General features: G+C 43.7%; 1 protein-coding gene across 1 annotated transcript in view; it reads left to right on the top strand.

Moving 5' to 3' along the window:
- TUBGCP5 (tubulin gamma complex component 5) overlaps positions 1-19,789 on the top strand; it is a 326,919-nt gene that overhangs the window by 171,375 nt on the left and 135,755 nt on the right. The window contains exon 14 of the mRNA XM_069204290.1: positions 18,242-18,440. Coding sequence (XP_069060391.1) covers positions 18,242-18,440 — 199 coding nt within the window. The remainder of the gene's footprint in view (positions 1-18,241; positions 18,441-19,789) is intronic.

Here is a 19,789-nt window from a genome sequence, read left to right on the forward strand (position 1 = left end):
CTCCATGATAATAGGTATAGAGGGGGTTCAGTATACTCAGTAAGCTTCTTGTATATTTTTATGACTATGGCTATTATAAGAATCTGATAGAGATTTCTAGCTGCAGATTCTTTACCTTTGAATTCCCTGGCATCAGCTTCGAATCCCGAATTTTTTGCTGAGCAATACCCTGGTTGCGTCACTGTCGGATCTGCGTGCGTCGTTTGGCTCCATGTGGTGTCGTCAGCATCAATGGAGCCATCTATGACGTCACAGTCATCTATAAAGGCACCACTCCGGCGCGCGTAAGTCAGTTCTTTTCCTTTTGTACCGGTTAAGTGACGGCTGGGATCGAGCTAGGCTTTTTTTGGCAGGCCTTATTTGACTTTTTTGTGGAAGATTTCTTTCATCTGTGCGAGATGTCCTCGAGGAAAACAGGGTTCAAGCCGTGTGGTACATGGCATGGTACCATAACTGTGACGGACCCTCCCCCTGTATGTCTATGGTGCCTCAACAGAGACCATGACTCTGAGTCATGTTCCGACTGCCATGCCCTGGCCCCGAAAGCTTTGAGATAACAGTCTCTGAAGCTCATGGTGGCCTGGCAATCAACGTCGGTTGGCGTGACTCCTAGGAGGTCACAGTCCCATTTGAGGAAGAGGTCTCAGGACCGCTCCAGTAGCCCCAAGTCGTCCTCTTCGCATTCGAGGTCCTCCGGGCACTCGGGGAAGAGGCACAAGAAGAAGTCAGAGAGGACTTCGACTTTGCCACGCCTGTCGTCCGACGAGGCAACTTTGGAACTTCGGCGTTCTACGCACGGTTCAGCAGAACCGATGTCTGGGCTGACTTCACGCCTCCCCCTCCCCATCCAGGAGCCAAAGCGACCCCTGCTCAACTTAAAGAATTTTACAAAGCCATGCGCCTCGTATTTGAGTGGGATGCCCCCACTGGTCAGCCTTCAGGATATCGGATCCGGAATGATGTCTGTACCACACAGTCGGCCTCCTCTGGCGACAGTCCTGATGTCAACGCTCCCCCCACTGCCGGCACCCACCGGTGGTGCGAGCACCATCCTCATTTTGGATGATCTGAAGCTGGAACGACGTACGATGCGATTCGGACTTCAGCGGCGAAACAGCCTAGATCAGTGTCTGAGGCTTATTTCAAACAGCCATGCACAGGTGAGGAATGGGAAGGGTCTGAGGACCCTTAAGAATATGTATTCGAGCAGGACTGGTATGAGGATCTAGTGGAAGCCAGTGGATTGGATACTTCTCCAGATACTGGCATGCTCGTACCTCCTTTTGTGGCTATGGAGGAGGGAGCTTCATATGCCATGGTGGTGCGTAGAGCAGCTGAGATATTGGACCTAGAGTTGCCTACGGTGCCGGTCAGGACTAACATCCTGACAGAGGTGCTTCAGCCATGGTTTTCCACATCAGAACCCATGTTACCTTTCAACGAAGCCCTCAATGATGTCCTGCTGGGGACGTGGCCCAAACCCAGCACAGGGGCTCCTGTAACTAGTAGTCGGCTGCCGCCATCGACCAGCTCCTACTGACCCTAGTTTCCTCACCCAATACCCCACCCCGGAGAGCTTGGTGGTCCAGGCCACCACTTCCCATGGTGCTTTCCCTTCTGTTCCCCTAGATAGGGAATCCAAGAGACTGGATCAGCTTGGTAAGATGTTTTCTTCTTCCAGCCTAGCGCTGAGGTCTGTAAAAACCTCTTGCCTATTGGGCCGTTTTTCTCATACTTTATGGGATACCGTGGCACAGGTGCTGCCCCAGGTCCCGGAGGGCATGCAGGACTTTCACTCAAGCTGTCAAAGATGGGAGAGATGCAGCCAAGTTTATGATTTGGTGTGGTTTTGACACGACCGACTCGCTGGGCAGGGCTATTTCATCGACAGTGGCCCTTCGACACCACGCCTGGCTTCGTACTAATGACTTTTTGAGGTATGTCCAGACAAACCTCATGGACATGGCCTTCGAAGGCTCACGCCTTTATGGAGAAAAGGCATACTCTATGCTTGAGCGGTTCAAGGACTCTCAGGCCCTGGCCAGATCCCTGGGCCTCTAGGCACCAGCTTGTCAGCAGTCTGCTTTTCACCCTTTTTGAGGCTAAGGAAGGGGTGGGGTACCAAGCCACCCTCAGATTAGCCACCGTCCTCCATCTCAGCATCCAGTGCGAGCATGTGGTACCTTTAAACCCAGAGAGTCTAGCCAGAGGTTGGCAACCACCCAGCCCCCTCCTCCCCAGCACCCAAGTCCTCCTAGTGTGATTCTGCAAGACCACGTGCGTCCAGTTGGATGGTGGATTCGATTTAATATCCCTCACTGGTGGTCCATAACATCGGACAAATGGGTCTTGCAGATGATACAGAAGGGCCATTCTCTCCCCTTCCAGGCTTTACCTCCCTCTATGCCTCCATTAAAAGAATGGCTGATGGATGATCACTTAATTTTGCTGCGCGAAAACGTTATGTCTCTCTTGGCCAAGGGAGCTATACAAAGGGTCCCAATGTCATTGGTTGTTATTCCCTCTACTTTCTGATTCCCAAAAAGAACAAGGGTCTTCGCCCCATTCTGGATTTGTGCGACGTCAATCTCTTCCTCAAAAAGGAGAAGTTCAAGATGCTCACTCTTGCTCAGGTCTTGTCTGCCCTAGACCAAGGAGGCTGGATGGTAGCGTTGGATTTGTAGGATGGCTATTTTCATATCCCTATCCTGCCCGCCCACAAGCGTTACTTGGGTTCAAGGTGGGCCACGAGTACTTTCAGGTTACTGTGTTCCCCTTCATTCTCACCAGTGCCCCTCGGGTGTTGACCAAGGTGATGGCAGTGGTAGCAGCTCATCTGTGCAGGTTGGGGGGGTTTCAGTCTTCCCCTACTTCGGCGACTGGCTGTTTAAGGCTTCTACACTCCAGGCTCTCGTCAACCACCTTTAGACTATGGCAGACCTCCTGCGTTCGCTGGGGTTCACTATAAATGTGCCAAACTCACACCTGACTCCTCTCAGAAGCTCCCTTTCATCGGAGCTGTTCTGGACACAGTGCTGTTTCGGGCTTATCCTCCCAAGCAGCGAGTCCAGAATATTCAGGTTATGATACCGATGTTTCAGCATCTATCCTGGATTTCGGTGAGACAGACTCGGAGGCTGTTGGGGCTCGTGGCCTCCTGCATCCTGTTAGTCAAGCATGCCAGATGGCATATAAGGGCTATGCTGTGGGACTTGAAGTTCTAGTGGGCGCAGCATCAGGGGAATTTTACCAACATGGTTCAGATCTCGGAGGGAACTGCAAAAGACCTGCACTGGTGGTTAGTGAACTGCGACTGGGTCGGAGGCAGAATTCTCTCCCTTCCCCGCCAGATCTCACAGAAGTGACAGATGTCTCTTCTGGGATGGGGCGGCCATCTGGGAGAGGTGGAGACCAGAAGTCTCTGGTCTCTGGCAGAATCCAGACTCCATATCAACTTACTGGAGCTCCTGGCGATCCGACTGGCATTGAAAGCATTACTTCCTGTTGTAAACTGAAAGATAGTGCAGGTGTTCACGGACAACACCACTGCAATGTGGTACTGCCACAAGCAGGGCGGTGTGGGGTCGTGGACCCTTTCTTAAGAGGCTCTGCGTCTCTGGACATGGCTGGAACAGCAGGGCATAACCCTGGTGGTTTAACACCTGGCAGGTTCTCTGAACGCTAGGGCGGATGAACTCAGCCGTCCGTGCCTAACAGATCACGAATGGTATCTCCTTCTGGAGGTGGAGCAAGGACTCTTTCAGCAGTGGGTAAAGTCTTGGTTAGATCTGTTCGCCTCTGCAGTGAACGCGCAATGTCAGCAGTATTGTGCGTTGGAGTTTCCAAGGCGGCAATTGCTCAGCGATGCTTTTCGTCACAAGTGGAATTCAGGCATCCTGTACGCTTTTCTGCCTATACCACTTCTGCCCAGAGTTCTCAAGAAGATTGAGAATGACCGGGCCCAAGTAATCTTGGTGGCTTCTGATTGGACACGGAGAGTCTGGTATCCTGAGCTTCTGAAATTGAGCATCGATCCTCCGACCAGGCCACTCTGTTGGGACGATCTTCTGTCGCAGCAGCAGGGGAGGGTTCTCCACCCGAACCTGTGAACTCTGTGCCTTCATGCGTGGAGATTGAGCTGCAGCAGTTGATGTCTTTTGACCTTCCTCCTGATGTCTGTAAAGTTATTTTGCCAGCCAGGTGTCCCTCCACTAAAACGGTATACGCCTGCTGTTGGAAAGGCTTTGTATATTACTGTACAGAAAGGTCTATTGATCCTCTTTCCGTTCTCTTTCTGATATCCTTCTCTTCATACTATCTCTTGCCCAGCAGGGTTCTGCCTTGGGTACTCTCAAGGGCTATCTTTCTGCCTTATCGGCATTCCTTCAGCTGCCTGATCAGCCTTCACTTTTCAATTCTCCCATTGTACATAGATACATCAAAGGACTTGTACATATCTTCCCCCTATGCCCTTTGTTGTGCCCCAATGGGACTTAAATCTGGTCCTCACATTTCTTATGTGTGCTCCCTTGGAGCCCTTACACAACTTTCCCCTCCGGCTGGTCCCCTTCAAGACTCTTTAGTGCCAATAACATCTGCCAGGAGGAAGAGTGAGATGCAAGCCCTTTCATCCAAGCCACCCTATCTCACCATATTTTCAGACAAGGTGGTTCTCAGGACGCGTGCCTCTTTCCTCCCCAAAGTGGTGACCCAATTTCATCTGGGTCAGAACATCCCTCTACCCACCTTCTTTGCTCCACCGCATCCCTCTAAAGAAGAGGAGCGACTTCACTGGCTGGAGCCAAAAAGAGCATTGTCGTTCTACCTTGACCGCACAAAAGAGTTCCGGCTGGATGACCAACACTTTGTGGGGTACAAAAAAGGGTCGGGCAGTGCAGAAATGAACCATTTCACGCTGGGTCGTTCTCTGCATTAAGATCTGCTACGTATTGGCCAGGAAGCAGCCTCTTGAGGGCTCATTCTACCAGGGGCAAAGCTTGTACCACTGCACTAGCCTGGACGTACCAGTCCTGGATATCTGTCAGGCAGCAACGTGGGCATCCTTGCACACGTTTGCAAAACATTACTGCCTGGACAATCTGGTCTGGAGGGACGGACACTTTGCCTGTTCAATCCTACAGGACTTTTTAGTGTAAAGGAGATTTATCCGAAGCCCACTGCTCAATATCTGGTATAGACTCTATCTAGCTACAGATTCCTTAAACCCACCCATGCCTCCCCGCTCTCTGGATATGTGTAGTAGGCTTAGGGTTTATCCCTTTCAGGGCCCTACTTTTGCACAGTCAAACTGTCTGTTCTATCCATGACTCTGCGCTTCTGGTGTAGAAGTTTGTCTGTAAAAGAATTGACGTGAGTGGCGGGTGGTGCCTTTATAGATGACCGTGATGTCACAGATGGCTCCATTGACGCTGACGACGCCACACGGAGCCGAACGATGCACGCGGATCCGAATTACGCCACCTTACAGCACGCGCAGGGTATTGCTCAGCATAAAACTCAAAATTCAAGCTGACGCCAGGGAATTCAAAGGTAAGGAATCTGCAGCTAGAAAGTCTCTACCAGATAATGCGTTACGGAAGGTAAGTATCTTGTTCTTATTGACCTGTAACGTTAGGCGCCTTAACAGCCCCCAGAAAGCTAGAATTGTCTTAGCATATCTCAGTAGACCCCAAATAGATGTTACGTTTCTGCATTAGCCTCATTCAACCTCTATCTCTGAAAGCGTGTTGGCGGATCTTGGGGAGCTCATCAATCTTTTTCATCATATCATTTTTATTCCAGGGAAGTGGCAATCCTAGTCAGTAAAGCAATCCAATTGAGACGTGAATATGCACACACTGACACAAAGGATAAATATCTTATATTTCAAGGTACTTTAAATAATGAACTTGTGGCCTTCGTGAACTCCTATGTCCCCAATATAGACTCAACGGCATTCTTGAATGAACTAATTGCCACCTATGATAAGCTGGATCCTTGCATGATTCTTTGGGGGAGGCAATCTTATAGCAATACTAGATGTCTATAGAAATAGAAAATTAAAAAGTAATAGTGCTCCTTCGTCAGCCTCAGTTAAGCTCCACTCAATGCTAGATAGCTATGCCTTCACAGATGTATTGCTACTTACATACCCTGACACTAAATATTATTTTTACTGTCCTCACTCACATTGCTACATCTCGTATAAACTACTGTTTGGTAGCTAGAGACATTTGTACAAAAATAGTGGAAGTTGTAATCCTACCCAGCACCCTGTTTAACCACTGCCCAGAGTTACTGTACTTGATGCCTGTGGCTCATACTAGTTCCACTCCCTGTAGGTCTTTCTCTTTAGGACATTACTGTACTGCGTGTTCGGGGAGGAGTTTAGACGAGGCATTGAAGACTATTTTGAATTAAGTGAAAGATAATTTGTCTGTGGAGCAGTACTATGGGAAGTCGTCAAAGCTAGCATTAGAGGTTTTTGTATTTTTAAGCAGACTGGTATCAGGTTCATATGTACTGGGCTGGGAGCTTTAGAGATGGAGCTAAAAATCCTGTCCAGAGACATATTAAACACTGGCAACCCAAATGGATCTCACGGCACGACTAAACCTGAAATACTAGAGGTCTTTTCTGATTACTATGTGAATCTGTATTCAGCCAGAATTGATGTTCGCAAAGATAGGATTGAGGAATATTTCTCCACTGCAGCCTTGACTTGAAATTCAAAATCACTCCTCACTGTAAAAGATAGTAAGCATAATAAAATAGTTATCCAATGGCAAAGCCCCAATTATAGATGGGCGGACGGCAGAATTCTACAAGTAATATATAGATATATCGGTTGGGACAGGTTTCCTCAACACTCTGTGAGGACATCATTGTGGTGCTTTTAAAGCCTGGGAGTTCCAGAGCCATTGTGCCCCCATAGGCAACTGTCAATAATAAACACAGGCAACAAAACCCTTGCAAAAATAATGACTCATCTGTAGCCTTATATTAGATGACTCGTGCTAACCTGTGCACATTCTTTTCGTAAACAGATCAATTAGACGCAGATGTCTCGGCCACAGCCTTATTGTTGGATGCACAGTAGAACTTTGACTTACTTGAGTGGCCTTATATGCTATATTGAGGAGAATGGGCTTGGGGCTGAAATACTTAGTTGGATTGTTATTCTCTACAATCATCAAGTAGCCTAAATTAGAATAAATGGTAATCTATGGGATACATTCCTGTTTCCTTGAGTTACTGGGCAAGGGGTCCACTATTATCATTGGTGTTTACACTAGCACCCCAGGCCTGTATAATCAGAGTCACACATGCACATAGAAGATTATGGTTTGCTGGAACCAACTATCTGATATTGCTGTATGGTGATGACCATATTGCTGTACGTCATTCACATTTCTCCCTTACTTTGAGAAATTTTAAAATGTAGCCTCTATTCTTGATACAGATTAATTGGAGTTAGTCCCACTGTGTTCATATTACTCCTACCATTGGTAAGCCCAAGCGTGATTTTCCACTTGAGTGATGTGAAGCATCTGTTCGTTATCTGGCCATCAGCATACATCGTAAGGCAGAGAGGGTCATTCAAGATAATTGTTGGCCAGTCATAGAGAAAACTAAAGAAAGGGTTTCTGCCATAACATTCCTTACCCATTCTCACTAGCAGGAGGAACTGTGATTGTAACAATGGTCTTATTTCCCAATTTTCTATATTTTTTTCACAAATATCCTGATACTCCTATCAAACAATTTACTTACCTTTGGTAGCTATCTAACCACAGATTCCTCATCTTGTGAATATTCCACAGATGACCGACTGGATCTGGAAACTTTAAAGCATTACACCTGTGCAGTGATAGGTGGCACAGTGCAGCTCTGCAGCAATGTTGCTCTGCTGACAGGCAAAGCTGAATAAAAGTGCTATCCTTTCTGCTGATGTCAGTTGCTTTCTTAGGCTGCCCGCACCCTCAGACACAGAGCCTTATCGGATTCGCATGACCAGTGTGCAAATCTCTGAATCAGGACCTTTTTAGATGGAAAAGGAGCCCAGTTCACAAAAGGGAGGTTTGTGAGGAATCTGTAGTTACATAGCGGATCAACCAGAAAGATTGTTACCAGTGGTAAGTAACTTGTTTTTCTGAAGGATACTTCTACATACAAATTCTTCACCTAGTGAATAGATACCATAGAAGTATCTCAATAGGCAGTAGATCTGTGAACTGGCTCAGTTCAAAAAGTCCTATTAACCAGAAGTTACAGGGTGGCTTAAAACAGAAAAACAATTAATTTCCTTCTTTTGCTATATTCCTTTTCTTGCCTTTCCTTTAGATACATCCACATCATACTTATAGGAGTACATGTTTAGAGCAATATTTAGTGCATAAGGTGAAAAAATATTCTTAAACAATTGTTAACAAAACCACAATCTGTATCACTGGCCATTCATGGAGTATTATTTATTAAAATTATATAAAATGCCCTTTAAAAAACACATACATAAACAGTGTCCATCATTAACTTAATAATCCAACCCGTAAATCATTTGATTTTGTTACAATATTGTATACAAATATCTTAAATTGTTGATGCTGCATTCCGGTAGAAGTCAGAATGGTTCACGCCACCTTAATCAGGACATTTATATGAAAATCAAAGTATAAGAGAGAGACAAGAATAAGTTACTACAATACTATGTTATTGGCCGACATAGAATTTACAATTTCCTCATAATCAACAGCAATCATACATTTTCTTGCCCTCACTTTGTGCCTTCAGATTGCATTTGACATTTCAAGTTAAGAGGGAGATGGTTGTATTTGCCTATGAAATTACCCATAGTACCCTCCCTGATTGGACATCACACCTTTTGGTTGGTTGTCTACTTACTATGTCACATTATGCTGTATTTCACCATAATAAGGACATCTATATTAACCACTTCTTTGGTTCATTACTCATAACTCTCCTAAATTTCAAATCAACCTATTGAGGAGCCCGTTATTTGTCTTCTCTTATGATTGGTATATTGGTGCTCTTACTGAGGGTTTAGGATTCAAACTTCTATTAATACTTTGACTTAACCATTGGAACCATAAGCATTGTGGTGTAATCTCAAAGCACTGTATAACTGATTTTCTCCAAAGTAGTAGTATAAAAAGAACTACTACTTTGTGGAAAATCAGTAGGACTTTGACATTGCACCACTACGCTTATGGTTCCAATGGTTAAGCTAAAGTATTAATAAAAGTTTGAATATTAAATACTAAAGGTTAAGCCTGACTTCTTTTGTGCCATGCTACCAAGGGTTAAGTAAAGGTGAATTTAGTGACTATTGTGGTTCATCCTGATGGGGATTGTAGGTGTTGTTTTAAAAGGGGTCATCCCCCAACCAGTAGCACAATTTCTCCCAGTAGGCCACTGGCATCTAGTAGTTTTTCATAAAATTTGTCCTTATCATATTGAGGGATAAAACCACCCCTTCTCCAAAGTTGTAACTGTCCAAGTCTGCTCTGAAAAGGTGTGAAAGATCTGGATGCCGCTACATGGTAGGGGCAAAGTATAGAATCAGAAGCCTTGTCAGTTGGCTGTGCTCCAGTGACATCAGGGCATGGCCTCAGTTGAGACCATGGTGGAGTTGGCTCTGCAACGGAAAGCAAATAGGCTGCAAATACTCCTTTAGAATCAGCACCAGCATCATTGCTAATGGAAATAGTGCAGTGGGTAGCACTTAAACTGAACTCAAAGCATATGCTGAATCCTTAGCAGGTTTGAGAGGCACAGAATGCAGAGAATGGAACTGGAGGTGGAAGTCCAAATGGAGGACCCTGCAGATCTTTGTGACCCAAAGGCGCACAAGAGAGTTTTGGTAATGTGCATCTGAGGCTGCCTAAAGGTCTCTGCTTTCTTTGACATCATCGATGGACCAAGAAATGTGTGGTGCTTAGGTACTAGGCTTGGGTTCGACTCCAGTGGCGGCCAGGAACAGTTCTGAGTGGCCTGTTGTCGTCACGCCCTCTCTGGAGTCTGAGAGTGCAGACAAAGGGGCGATTACCACCTCAATTTCTTATGCTTCTTCATGGACAATGAGTCCTAAATCATAACTACTGTTTCCTCGCCTCTTTGTCTGGGGCTTCCACCAGGGAGTCTGCTTCTACATGTGCCCATTTAGGCAACATATAGAGCCAGCAGTGCTGCTTGGGGAAGGCCGGGGTGGAATTGTAAGATAATAAAACAGTGTTACAGTCTGATATAACCTGCATCCATTCCCGTTACTGAGGGCCGTGAGGAGTCATGGGGTGCGGGGGATTTTGGAATGTTCTGCCTGATCCGCTCCCCAGTGCAATGTTACTGCCCTGTGTACGGAATGGTATGTCAAGAAGTGACCAACAGGGATATCGTAAGAGTCCCCAAGATCTTTTAAAGAGAGAATTAGGACGTCTACATAAAGGTCCCCCTTCTGTGTTAGTCCTGCTTCCTGCCACCTTTGGACCCTGTGGTGTTCAATTACCTGGAGTTCTGCCTGCCACAGCAGGATTAGTGAAGAGTATGCTAGTTTAGCAGTCTTGCCATCAATATACTGCAGCCAACAGTAGCGTGCAGCTCGCATCAGGTACTTTTGGCGGTGGGGACACTGTCCCGGTGAGGTTAGCCAGCAGTGGCGGCCGGCAGCTTTAGGAGGGAGGGAGGGGGGCGGGCGGGACACACACACTCACACTCTCACCCTCTCACACACACTTTCACACACAGACACACACGCACGCACATCCATTAACAACACTCATATCATTCAAACATGCACACACCAAACATTCATTTTAAAAGATCGCACACACTCATTCTATCACACACACGCACGCACATCCATTAACAACACTCATAACACTCAAACATGCACGCGCGCACCAAACATTCAATTTAAAACATCATACACACACACACACACACACACACACACACACACACACACACACACACACACACACACACACACACACACACACACACACACACTCTCACTTACCTTCAGCCTCCAGGTCCCAGTAGGGTTGGGAATGCTGCCTTCCAGAGGGAAGGCAGCAAGTCCCAGCCTCGTCACAGAGTGGGATGGGGTCAGTGAGACTGTTGACCCCACCCCACTCTGTGACAAAGTGTCACTGATTGACACTCGCCCTGGGCACTTCAGGGCTTAAACCTGAAACGCCCAGGGAGAGTGTCAATTGGTGACGCTTTTCTTGTCACCCAGGGGAGGGTCTCGAGGCACCTTTGCTGAGCCGAGGAGGTCACGCCCATAGAAGCTGTGACCTCCTCAGCCCAGCCAAGTTCAACTCAGGCAGCCAGGAGTGTGCACAAATCGCCCATGTCTGCTCCTGGCTGCCTGAGCTGAACATGGAGAGTGTTTGTCAGCCTGACCTTTGTTCAGCCTGACAGACACTCTTCATGAGGGACAAAAGGTGGGACGGCGTGGCTCCTCCGCCCTAAAGGACGTGCTTCCACTGTTAGCCAGGTATAGGGTCATGTGTCCCCTAGTATCCTGCCTTTTGCCACCTGTTCTAGGCAAGCGGGTGGAGTCACCCTACTTAACTTCACTCCGTATCCTTGTCACTACATTACATCTCCTGGAAAGCCGCACTGCTCTTTACTGTTAGCTGGAAGAACAGGAGAAACTGAACTCTTTCTAGTCAAATAGCCTTCACCTAGGTTCCATTAGGACACTTTAGTATCCCTTAGAAAATAAGTTCTCTGCATTGTGGATCCCCACTTAATTCTGGAGCCTTCGACATAAGGTACAGATTAGTACATTTTCTAAATCCTAATAGATGTCATGTTTAATAAAAACAAATCAATCATAAATAATAGCATTTTGGATCACAGATAGTGTTACCTGCCGTAACAGTACAAAAAAGCTCCTCAGTTGACTTGTCACTGTGCATTATGATTGATGCATGGCAACAAAAAACGGTCTTTTTTTTCCCTGTAGTCCGTTAGTGGACTCCAGCAAAGCAGCTGTATGACAGACCTGCCATGCCTTCCCTAAGCACTACTGCTTTAACTTCGAATTGAATGCCTATTTCAGAGTGGGGCTGATGATACTCTGGAGCCTGTTTCAAGAAAGTTAGCCACATGCCCACCTTCCTTTATTTTGTGGTTTTGCTTAATAATCGCAATTAAAGAATATGAATCCATGAGAGGTCGAATGCTGGGCAAAAAAAGCTGGTATTATTCATTTGTTACTTTAGTTTTCCAGCTTTAGTGTCTTTCAGAGGTTCATGAGCAACCATCAGTGCTGCACTTTTTTCACCGTTGTCCTCTGAAAATCTTAGAGAATCGTGGCCTATAAAGGGAGTAGAGTTTGGAGCCCACGGACCTCATTGGCTGCTGAACATCCAATAAGGGGAAGGGGATCGGAAGCATTATTGTTGTAAATAAGTATGTTTTTTTAGTACTGTTGTGTTAAACATTTTGCTGGGTATTAATAGACCGATGACCAGGATTAATCCAAGCTTGTGAATGTATGAAATATACCAAAGCTGAAAGCTTTGATTTTGGAATCGATAGTAAGTAATTTTTCTCTTTCCAGAAACTTTTCTCGTCGAATGTAGGAGCTGAACGTTAGCAAAATAATCTCTTCCAAGAAATATTATATATACATAATTACATGGAAGATCATTCTCTGACAAATCAAAATTCATAAATAAAACTTGTTGCTGATCACTTGTGACAATCACAAACCTACTCCGAAATCTAGAAACCCTTCCAATGTCTTCCTCGTGTCTGCTCCTAACCACTCTGAAGTAGTACCATAAAAACAATGTAATGTTCAAAGTAAGAAAGACAGAAAAATCTTCAGTATTAAGAGAAACTTTAGACACCTACAAAGATCGAGAAATTTTGCTAACATGTGCAACTGTATTTCTATTCAGAGTCTAGAACTATATACTCCGACATCAGAAATATTAGGATGTTGAATCACTCCTTTGGCAAGAGTTGTAACTGAGCCACCTAGTCTGGTATGCACTTCATATTACCAACAGTTTATCATGTTTGGAGCACAACCTTGGGCACTTTTATGTGGAGAAATTGTTTTGATATGGACAGCTCAGTTTTTATATTTTTTAGGCCTACACCAGAGATGAGTGGAGGGGAACACCCTACATTCCAGAACACACATTACATTCGGGTTGTACTTAATTAATTATTTACAAGTTTCATCAACACTGATATAAAGCTGAAACTGATATAAAGCTCAGTCCTGACGAATGCCACAACACCTCATCAAAGGGACTAAAATGCAGAAACATGTTGATTTCTGCTAGTGGGTAGAATTATTCCCCACTTTCATTTAACACGGCCACTGGGGAACCAAATAAACTTAATTCCATCCAGTAGGCTGTTTTAATCACTACACTGTCAAACTCCTCTGCACATAACCTTCACACTGAGGGAGGCCAGATGAACAGCATAGCGATACCTTCACCAGTGTTTACCCCAAGCTCTCCAGAATACCCTTTGGATAGAAGCCTGCACCTAAACCCATAGGATTGGTGCCAGGAGGGGCCCGATGACAAAGCATGCCACCCACTGGGTTGGCTGAGGGCTTCCGCCCTTAAACAAAAATAGTGCACTCCCCACTTTATGTGTTGTTCCCTACACACTAAGGATGGTCAGTTCTGATGTGCTTTGCTTTTTATTGTGAACAAAGAAAGCATAGGCAATATTTTCACAAAATCCTTGCACACCGTAGCATCCACATCCTTGGTAGTGGACACTACTATCATTTTACACTTTCAGGATCATGGAAGCAAACTGAACATTCCTGGTTATCATATAGTAATTAAACTGTATACGTGATCATTCAGTTCAAATCATTCTGTTTCAAATGATGTATAACAGACTCTGTTTTCATACCCCTCTCCTAAGTCAGTCAGGCTTTTTTGTCCAGTTGGAAACAGAATAAAATGAAAACCATGCATCATGTGTTACATTTAAAACTGTTTGCAATCAGTAAACATTGTGCAACACAAAACACAAAATCACACTTTGCCATTGTGAGGACTCTAGAGAAGAACTGTGAAGACATTCAAGAGTGGAAACAGAAATTTCTTACCAGAATTTAGGAGACTTAAATAAAAACAAAAACTCTGATAAGAGTTACAAATCTAGTCTCTTTGGTGCACTCAACAGCAATAGTCTTTTGTGGCTTTAAGGATTAACATTTCTGACTAAAGAACGTTATACCTAATCATGAATACAAATGAATTACAAAAATACCTTTCACCGTTGAAATCTTGCTCAACATTTTGACATGCTTTGTCATTCAAAATGTATCTTTCAACTTTGACTTCTTCCTGAAGATCACTAGCTGCTGAGAGAGTTGTTGAATTAGCAGGGTAGCCAAGGTATACAGCTCCTGAATGCAATTTTAATCCTCTATCTTTCCACGTCTGGAGGTTTGCATCGAGAGCAAGTGCTTCACATTTGGAAGGCTGTCCACCAAGTGGTAAACTACACTCCAAGCATATTGACCAGTGCGCACTTGTTCATTCCAGAAGAAGCTACTAAGCCAGAAGGTGAACCTGATCTGCTGAGACATCATACACAGCCTCCACACCAGCTAGCGTATGAGTCCATTAGTGGAGAAATAGTTGCTACAGCCAGATCTAAATGAGATGTTTGCTGCAGCCTTAAGAGTCCAGTGGACATTTTTTGTGATATGATAAACCAGTACTACCATGCGTTTTTGACAAATCTGTACTGCACTCTTCCTCCAGATGTATGTGCAGTTCTTTGCACCTTCCCTTGATGAGGGTGGTGATGTGTGTGAGGAAGAAGACAAATTCTGCAATAGGCTGGCTTTCACTCATTATCACACCAACAGTACACCAGTGATGGTAGTCTTGACCTGGGGATGGCTGATCTGTGGGTGTTACTGGATTAAATAACTTCTGAGCAGCAAAAGGAACTGGTGAGCACCTTGCCCAGAGATATGCGCAACATCACCTATCCTAAAGAGCATAATAGAGAAGAGTAGCAGGTGTAGACAGGACCTTTGACATGCTGATCAGAATGAAAAACATAAAGTTGATGATAGGTGCTTGAATGCAGCACACTGAGTGAACTGTCAGATGTTTTGAGAGAGTCCCAGCTGTCTGATAGGTTTGTGTTGTTGTGCTGCAAATTGTGGCCATCTCTCGCAGTTGAAGCTAAAGCCTGAAGTCATATTTTCTTACTGGAACCTTCAGTGAAACCATATAAAACACAGTGAAACCATATAAAACCATATAAAACACAGAGTAATTCACATATCTAATCTGAATTTCTGCCTGAGCTTCTACTTTGAGTCTACACTCAAAGAAAACCAGTAGAGATGAGAGGGACAAAGACAAATCTGGCAGAGACATTCTTTCAGCCAAGGCAACAGAACAAAGTAACAGACTCTTTAACAGCATACAGTCCAAAGACCACTACCTAAGTGAATTTGTGCTTAGCAAAATGCTTCCACATATATAAACGTGATTCAAACTGATGCTGAGGTGGATACGCTAAGTGGAAACACAGTTATTAGTAGAGAAGCCAGAAATAGAAATATCTCTTTTGAAAATAGAATTCATCTGAAGTGACCAGATGGGATGGTAAGGATACCGAAAAGCCATCAGGCACCCTGATCAATCAGATGATGAAAAACAATTTTGGCATACTTGAGAACCAAAACATTGGTGTGGCATTGATGTTGGTGCCTTTTCACAGTGTAAGTGACACTCTAATAATTGTGGGCGTAAGAATCCTAAATTATGTGGCTGAATGCCCAGTAGGGACTATAGGTGATTTTTATAAACCTTTAACACATTAGAGTGTTGTGTAGCCATTTTAGTTATAGCTCCATGCACGTTATTTTAACACACTAGGCCGCTGTACACTTTAACCTAGATATATTTTATTTCAGCTTCGCTTTATTATCATCACAATAACCATTTTTACGTTCTTGTTTATTTTCACCTATCTAACTGTTTTTGCCTAGGCCAGCACTCTGTTCTTAAACAAGAGATTCTTGATCACTCTGTGCTCCATTCAAGGCTGCAGTTCTGTACATTGCCTGTGAACGTGATAGAAGTTTAGTCTCCAACATTCGTAGAAAATACACATCCTTAAGTAGGGACATTTTCTCAGAACAACAGTTGTGTTAATACATAAACACTTCCTTGTCCCTTACACGTTAGAAGGAGATTCCAGTCAGGGGACCACAACTGTATGCTGATTGCTGAATGCTTCGCTACAGATGCTAACGCAGACCACAGGCGTTTGCTCAGGTATGGGGGTTGATGTCTTCCCAGGGGAACCTGAAATGCAGAATTACAGCTTAACATGCTGTGTTCAAATTATACCCTAGATAGAAAATAGTTCTTCGATTATAGTGACAATATGATAGCATTGTTTTTATGCTTCACTCTTCTCGTCACAATTTTAGTACTGTCATGTTGTGTAGTCCTGGTTATTTCAGCTCACGCTTTGCTATCTAAGATGCAGTCGTTTATTAAGCTAATCATTGAAAGATATACTGCTTCTGTTTGTCATTTATATATGAGACTAAGTTGTAAATGAGAGAGAGACGGATGTGACCTGAGTGACCACGACTTCCCTGACTAGCCTAGTATGTCATGCGCTCGGCTGCCCAATCATCACTATCCTGTGGTAGGGATGAGGCACTTCTAGTTGGCCGGAGCAAAACCCGGATTAGAGGGACATGTCACACGCAGTGGGTTAGACTCGGTCTCCCACACCGCAGACGATTCTGCTGCTTAAAATCCAGTAGTCTGTGGTTTGAAGTTATTTGCACATTTGATGATGGAATTAAATATTTGTGCGGAGGCATTTTTGTATTTTTAGGGAAGCAAGTAGTTCCTGCTGTGCTTAGAAAATAGAGTATCGAGGAAACTAATAGAATACATTTTTATAGCAACCTTGACTGTGTGTCAAGAGGCATAAGGTTGTCCAGGAGTGGTAAGGGAACATACAGCTTGGGGCCTCCAATGAGTAATTAAAACTGTCATTCCAGAGTTTAGTAGTGTATCAAGTTCGTCTGTGGTATGGCTAAATTGACAGTTCTTTTTGTAGGTGAGATGTAAATACTCCTGGTCATTTAGAGATTTCTAGTATGAACACTAAAAATCTCTAAATGACCTGGAGTATCTACACTGCACCTACAAAATAAACTATCACTTTAGCCATAGCACAAAATATTGCACAAAGTGGTTCCATGTTGAAGTCCTCAGGAATCCAATATGATCAAGTTGAAATAGGTTTTCAGGTTGATTTTCAAAAGATAAGGATTGGTATTGTTGGTAAAAATGGGACATAGTTTGTCTTTGCATGAATCTACATATTCATGAAGAGAAGCGTGTGCATACTTGCTACATTGCATCACCCAGGGAAGAACTGAACCATGTAACAAATGAATGTATTCAACTTGCTAACCATTCACCATGGCCAGTGTATAGAGCAGGCTAGACCTGAGGTGATGTTGGGCATATTCCATCACAGCCAATTTTAGATTCACTGTATCATGTTCAGGGTGAAACAACTTACCTTCTGAGAGTGATGAAGGGTATTGGTTTGGTGAAAGATTACCAGGTTGTGTACAGACTTGTCACAGTAGTGAAATCCTTTCTAAAGTTACAATTGATGACAGCTCTGTTTTTACTGTTGATAAACCCGGGAATTATGAACTGTTGCCCTGTAAATGTGTATGGGGAGTTTAAAAGTAGAGATGTTTCCATTGATTAATTGAAGAGGATGATTGTTGAAATAGGAAACAGTTCTTGAGCTGGCAACTGTGGATGCCAGTAGCATGAGTGACCCAAAGAAGGAGGATGGTATTTGCGCACTATTTGCGCACTAGAGCACAAAATCAAAAGTGTTACCCTCAAGGCAGTGTTGATCTTTCAGTGTGGGTCTTGGGGTGCGTTTTGTGTGCGTTAGGAAGTTGTGTGGCTGTAAGTGCAAATATCAAAAGGCTTCATAAGTGTCGAGTTCTGGCTACAGCTTTTGACATCAGTAGTCTTGAGTTGTACTGTACTTCCTGGCCTACCAGGATAAAGTACAGGCATTGAATCCTGCAGGATATGACTCCTTCTTGAGTTGAGTAACATAAAGCCCTGTATATTTCACAAAATGCAATAAACTAATGGAGCCAAAATGAATGACTTAATTTATTTAATATTTTATATTTCAGATGCAGAAAGGAAAAGTTTGTACACACTATTTCTGGAGTCTGTGCAGTTCCGTCTACAGCATGGGAAAGATTCTGTTCCAAATGTTATCACAGATGAGCAAGCAACTAAACAGAGCTTGATAAAGATGCAGAGTATAGTGGCAAAACACCTGGAACTTCAAGACATTTATGATCCACTTTTGGCTATTAACTTTGCAAGGTAGTACCAATGCTGACAAGTAAACGTAGTTTAATTAATGTTTCAGTAAAGTATGTTCTACATCACAGGCGCTTCATTGCTAGTCATAAGCTGTAGAATATACCCACCTGTGTCAGTGGCTCTTGGAACACCGCTACTCTACACTAACAATGAGTCTAATGTTAGCTAGCTGGCATTTTTCCAAGTGCAGATGGGTATCTCACAGTCTCTCTCAGGCTACCTTTTCCTGATTTTTATTTTTAATTGTCTTTCCCGTTTAGTACATGTGATGTACACAGTGCTCCAGTGAATTTCCAAACCACAACAGTGTGCATAGGTAACGGTAGGGAAATCTTAAAGGTGGAAAATGCAGCCAAATTGGCAGCGAATTACTGGAAATATAGCCTATTCCTTTACGGAGCCTGCTGCATCCTTAAACCATCATTCTTTGTACAGCCAATGGCTGCTCTTGCTCTTTGTTTTCGGGCTTCCTTGTGGAAGGATCCTGAACACTTTGCTCTAATTTTTTTTCATTCATACTGGAAATCTACAAATTAAATGTTTCTTTCCTTTTGACACAGTTTTATGTGGGTTGTGCCTCAGGGAAGATGTTTTTATCTCTATGCTTCGTAAGACTTTCTTTATGCCTTAACTTTTCACAAAAAGTCTTTCAAATGTCAGTGAAATACCCATACCCTATTTGTGTGGTATGCCTGCCAGACAATCATTTTATGAAAGTGTCTGAAGTTTTATATGCATGCTCCAACAGAGGATTGTTAACATACTGACCACTTCTAGGGCTGTTCTTATCTCCACCTGAGCATGGCAGAGTCCTACTCAGATTCTTCCTTCAAACATACAAAGAAGGGGCAACTCTGCAGTCATTCCCACCAAAAGTCACTGTTTATGCATTGCATGCCATTGATGTCAGACAGAAAGATATTTCTTTATTCTGCCAATGTAAACCTTAAATATCATAAAATATCAACATGAAAGAGAAATACAATTAATTCCATATGTACAAGTATTTCATGATATAGTGTGCAAACAGCAGTATCAAAACAGTGTTAAAATGATGATTACAATCTACAATTAGGTGGACTTGCTGAACGTGTACCTGAAAACAAAAAACTTAAATATGATTCCGCTATGTTAACTGGAGTGTTCAGGGTCACCTATAAAATAATCACAAAAGGCAATTTAAGTAGGAGATCCTTTATGGAATATTGAATATATTGTTTATAACCGGATCAGCTGCAACATAGGTCTTCAATAATTCGGGGTAAGTCCTGGAGAGCAAACCTATATCCTGTAAGCCTTTTGTATATGTTGCATTGAAACTTAGAATGATAAAGCACTCAGAAAAAATC

Source organism: Pleurodeles waltl, chromosome 8 (assembly GCF_031143425.1).
Source record: "Pleurodeles waltl isolate 20211129_DDA chromosome 8, aPleWal1.hap1.20221129, whole genome shotgun sequence".
NCBI classification, from domain to species: domain Eukaryota; kingdom Metazoa; phylum Chordata; class Amphibia; order Caudata; family Salamandridae; genus Pleurodeles; species Pleurodeles waltl.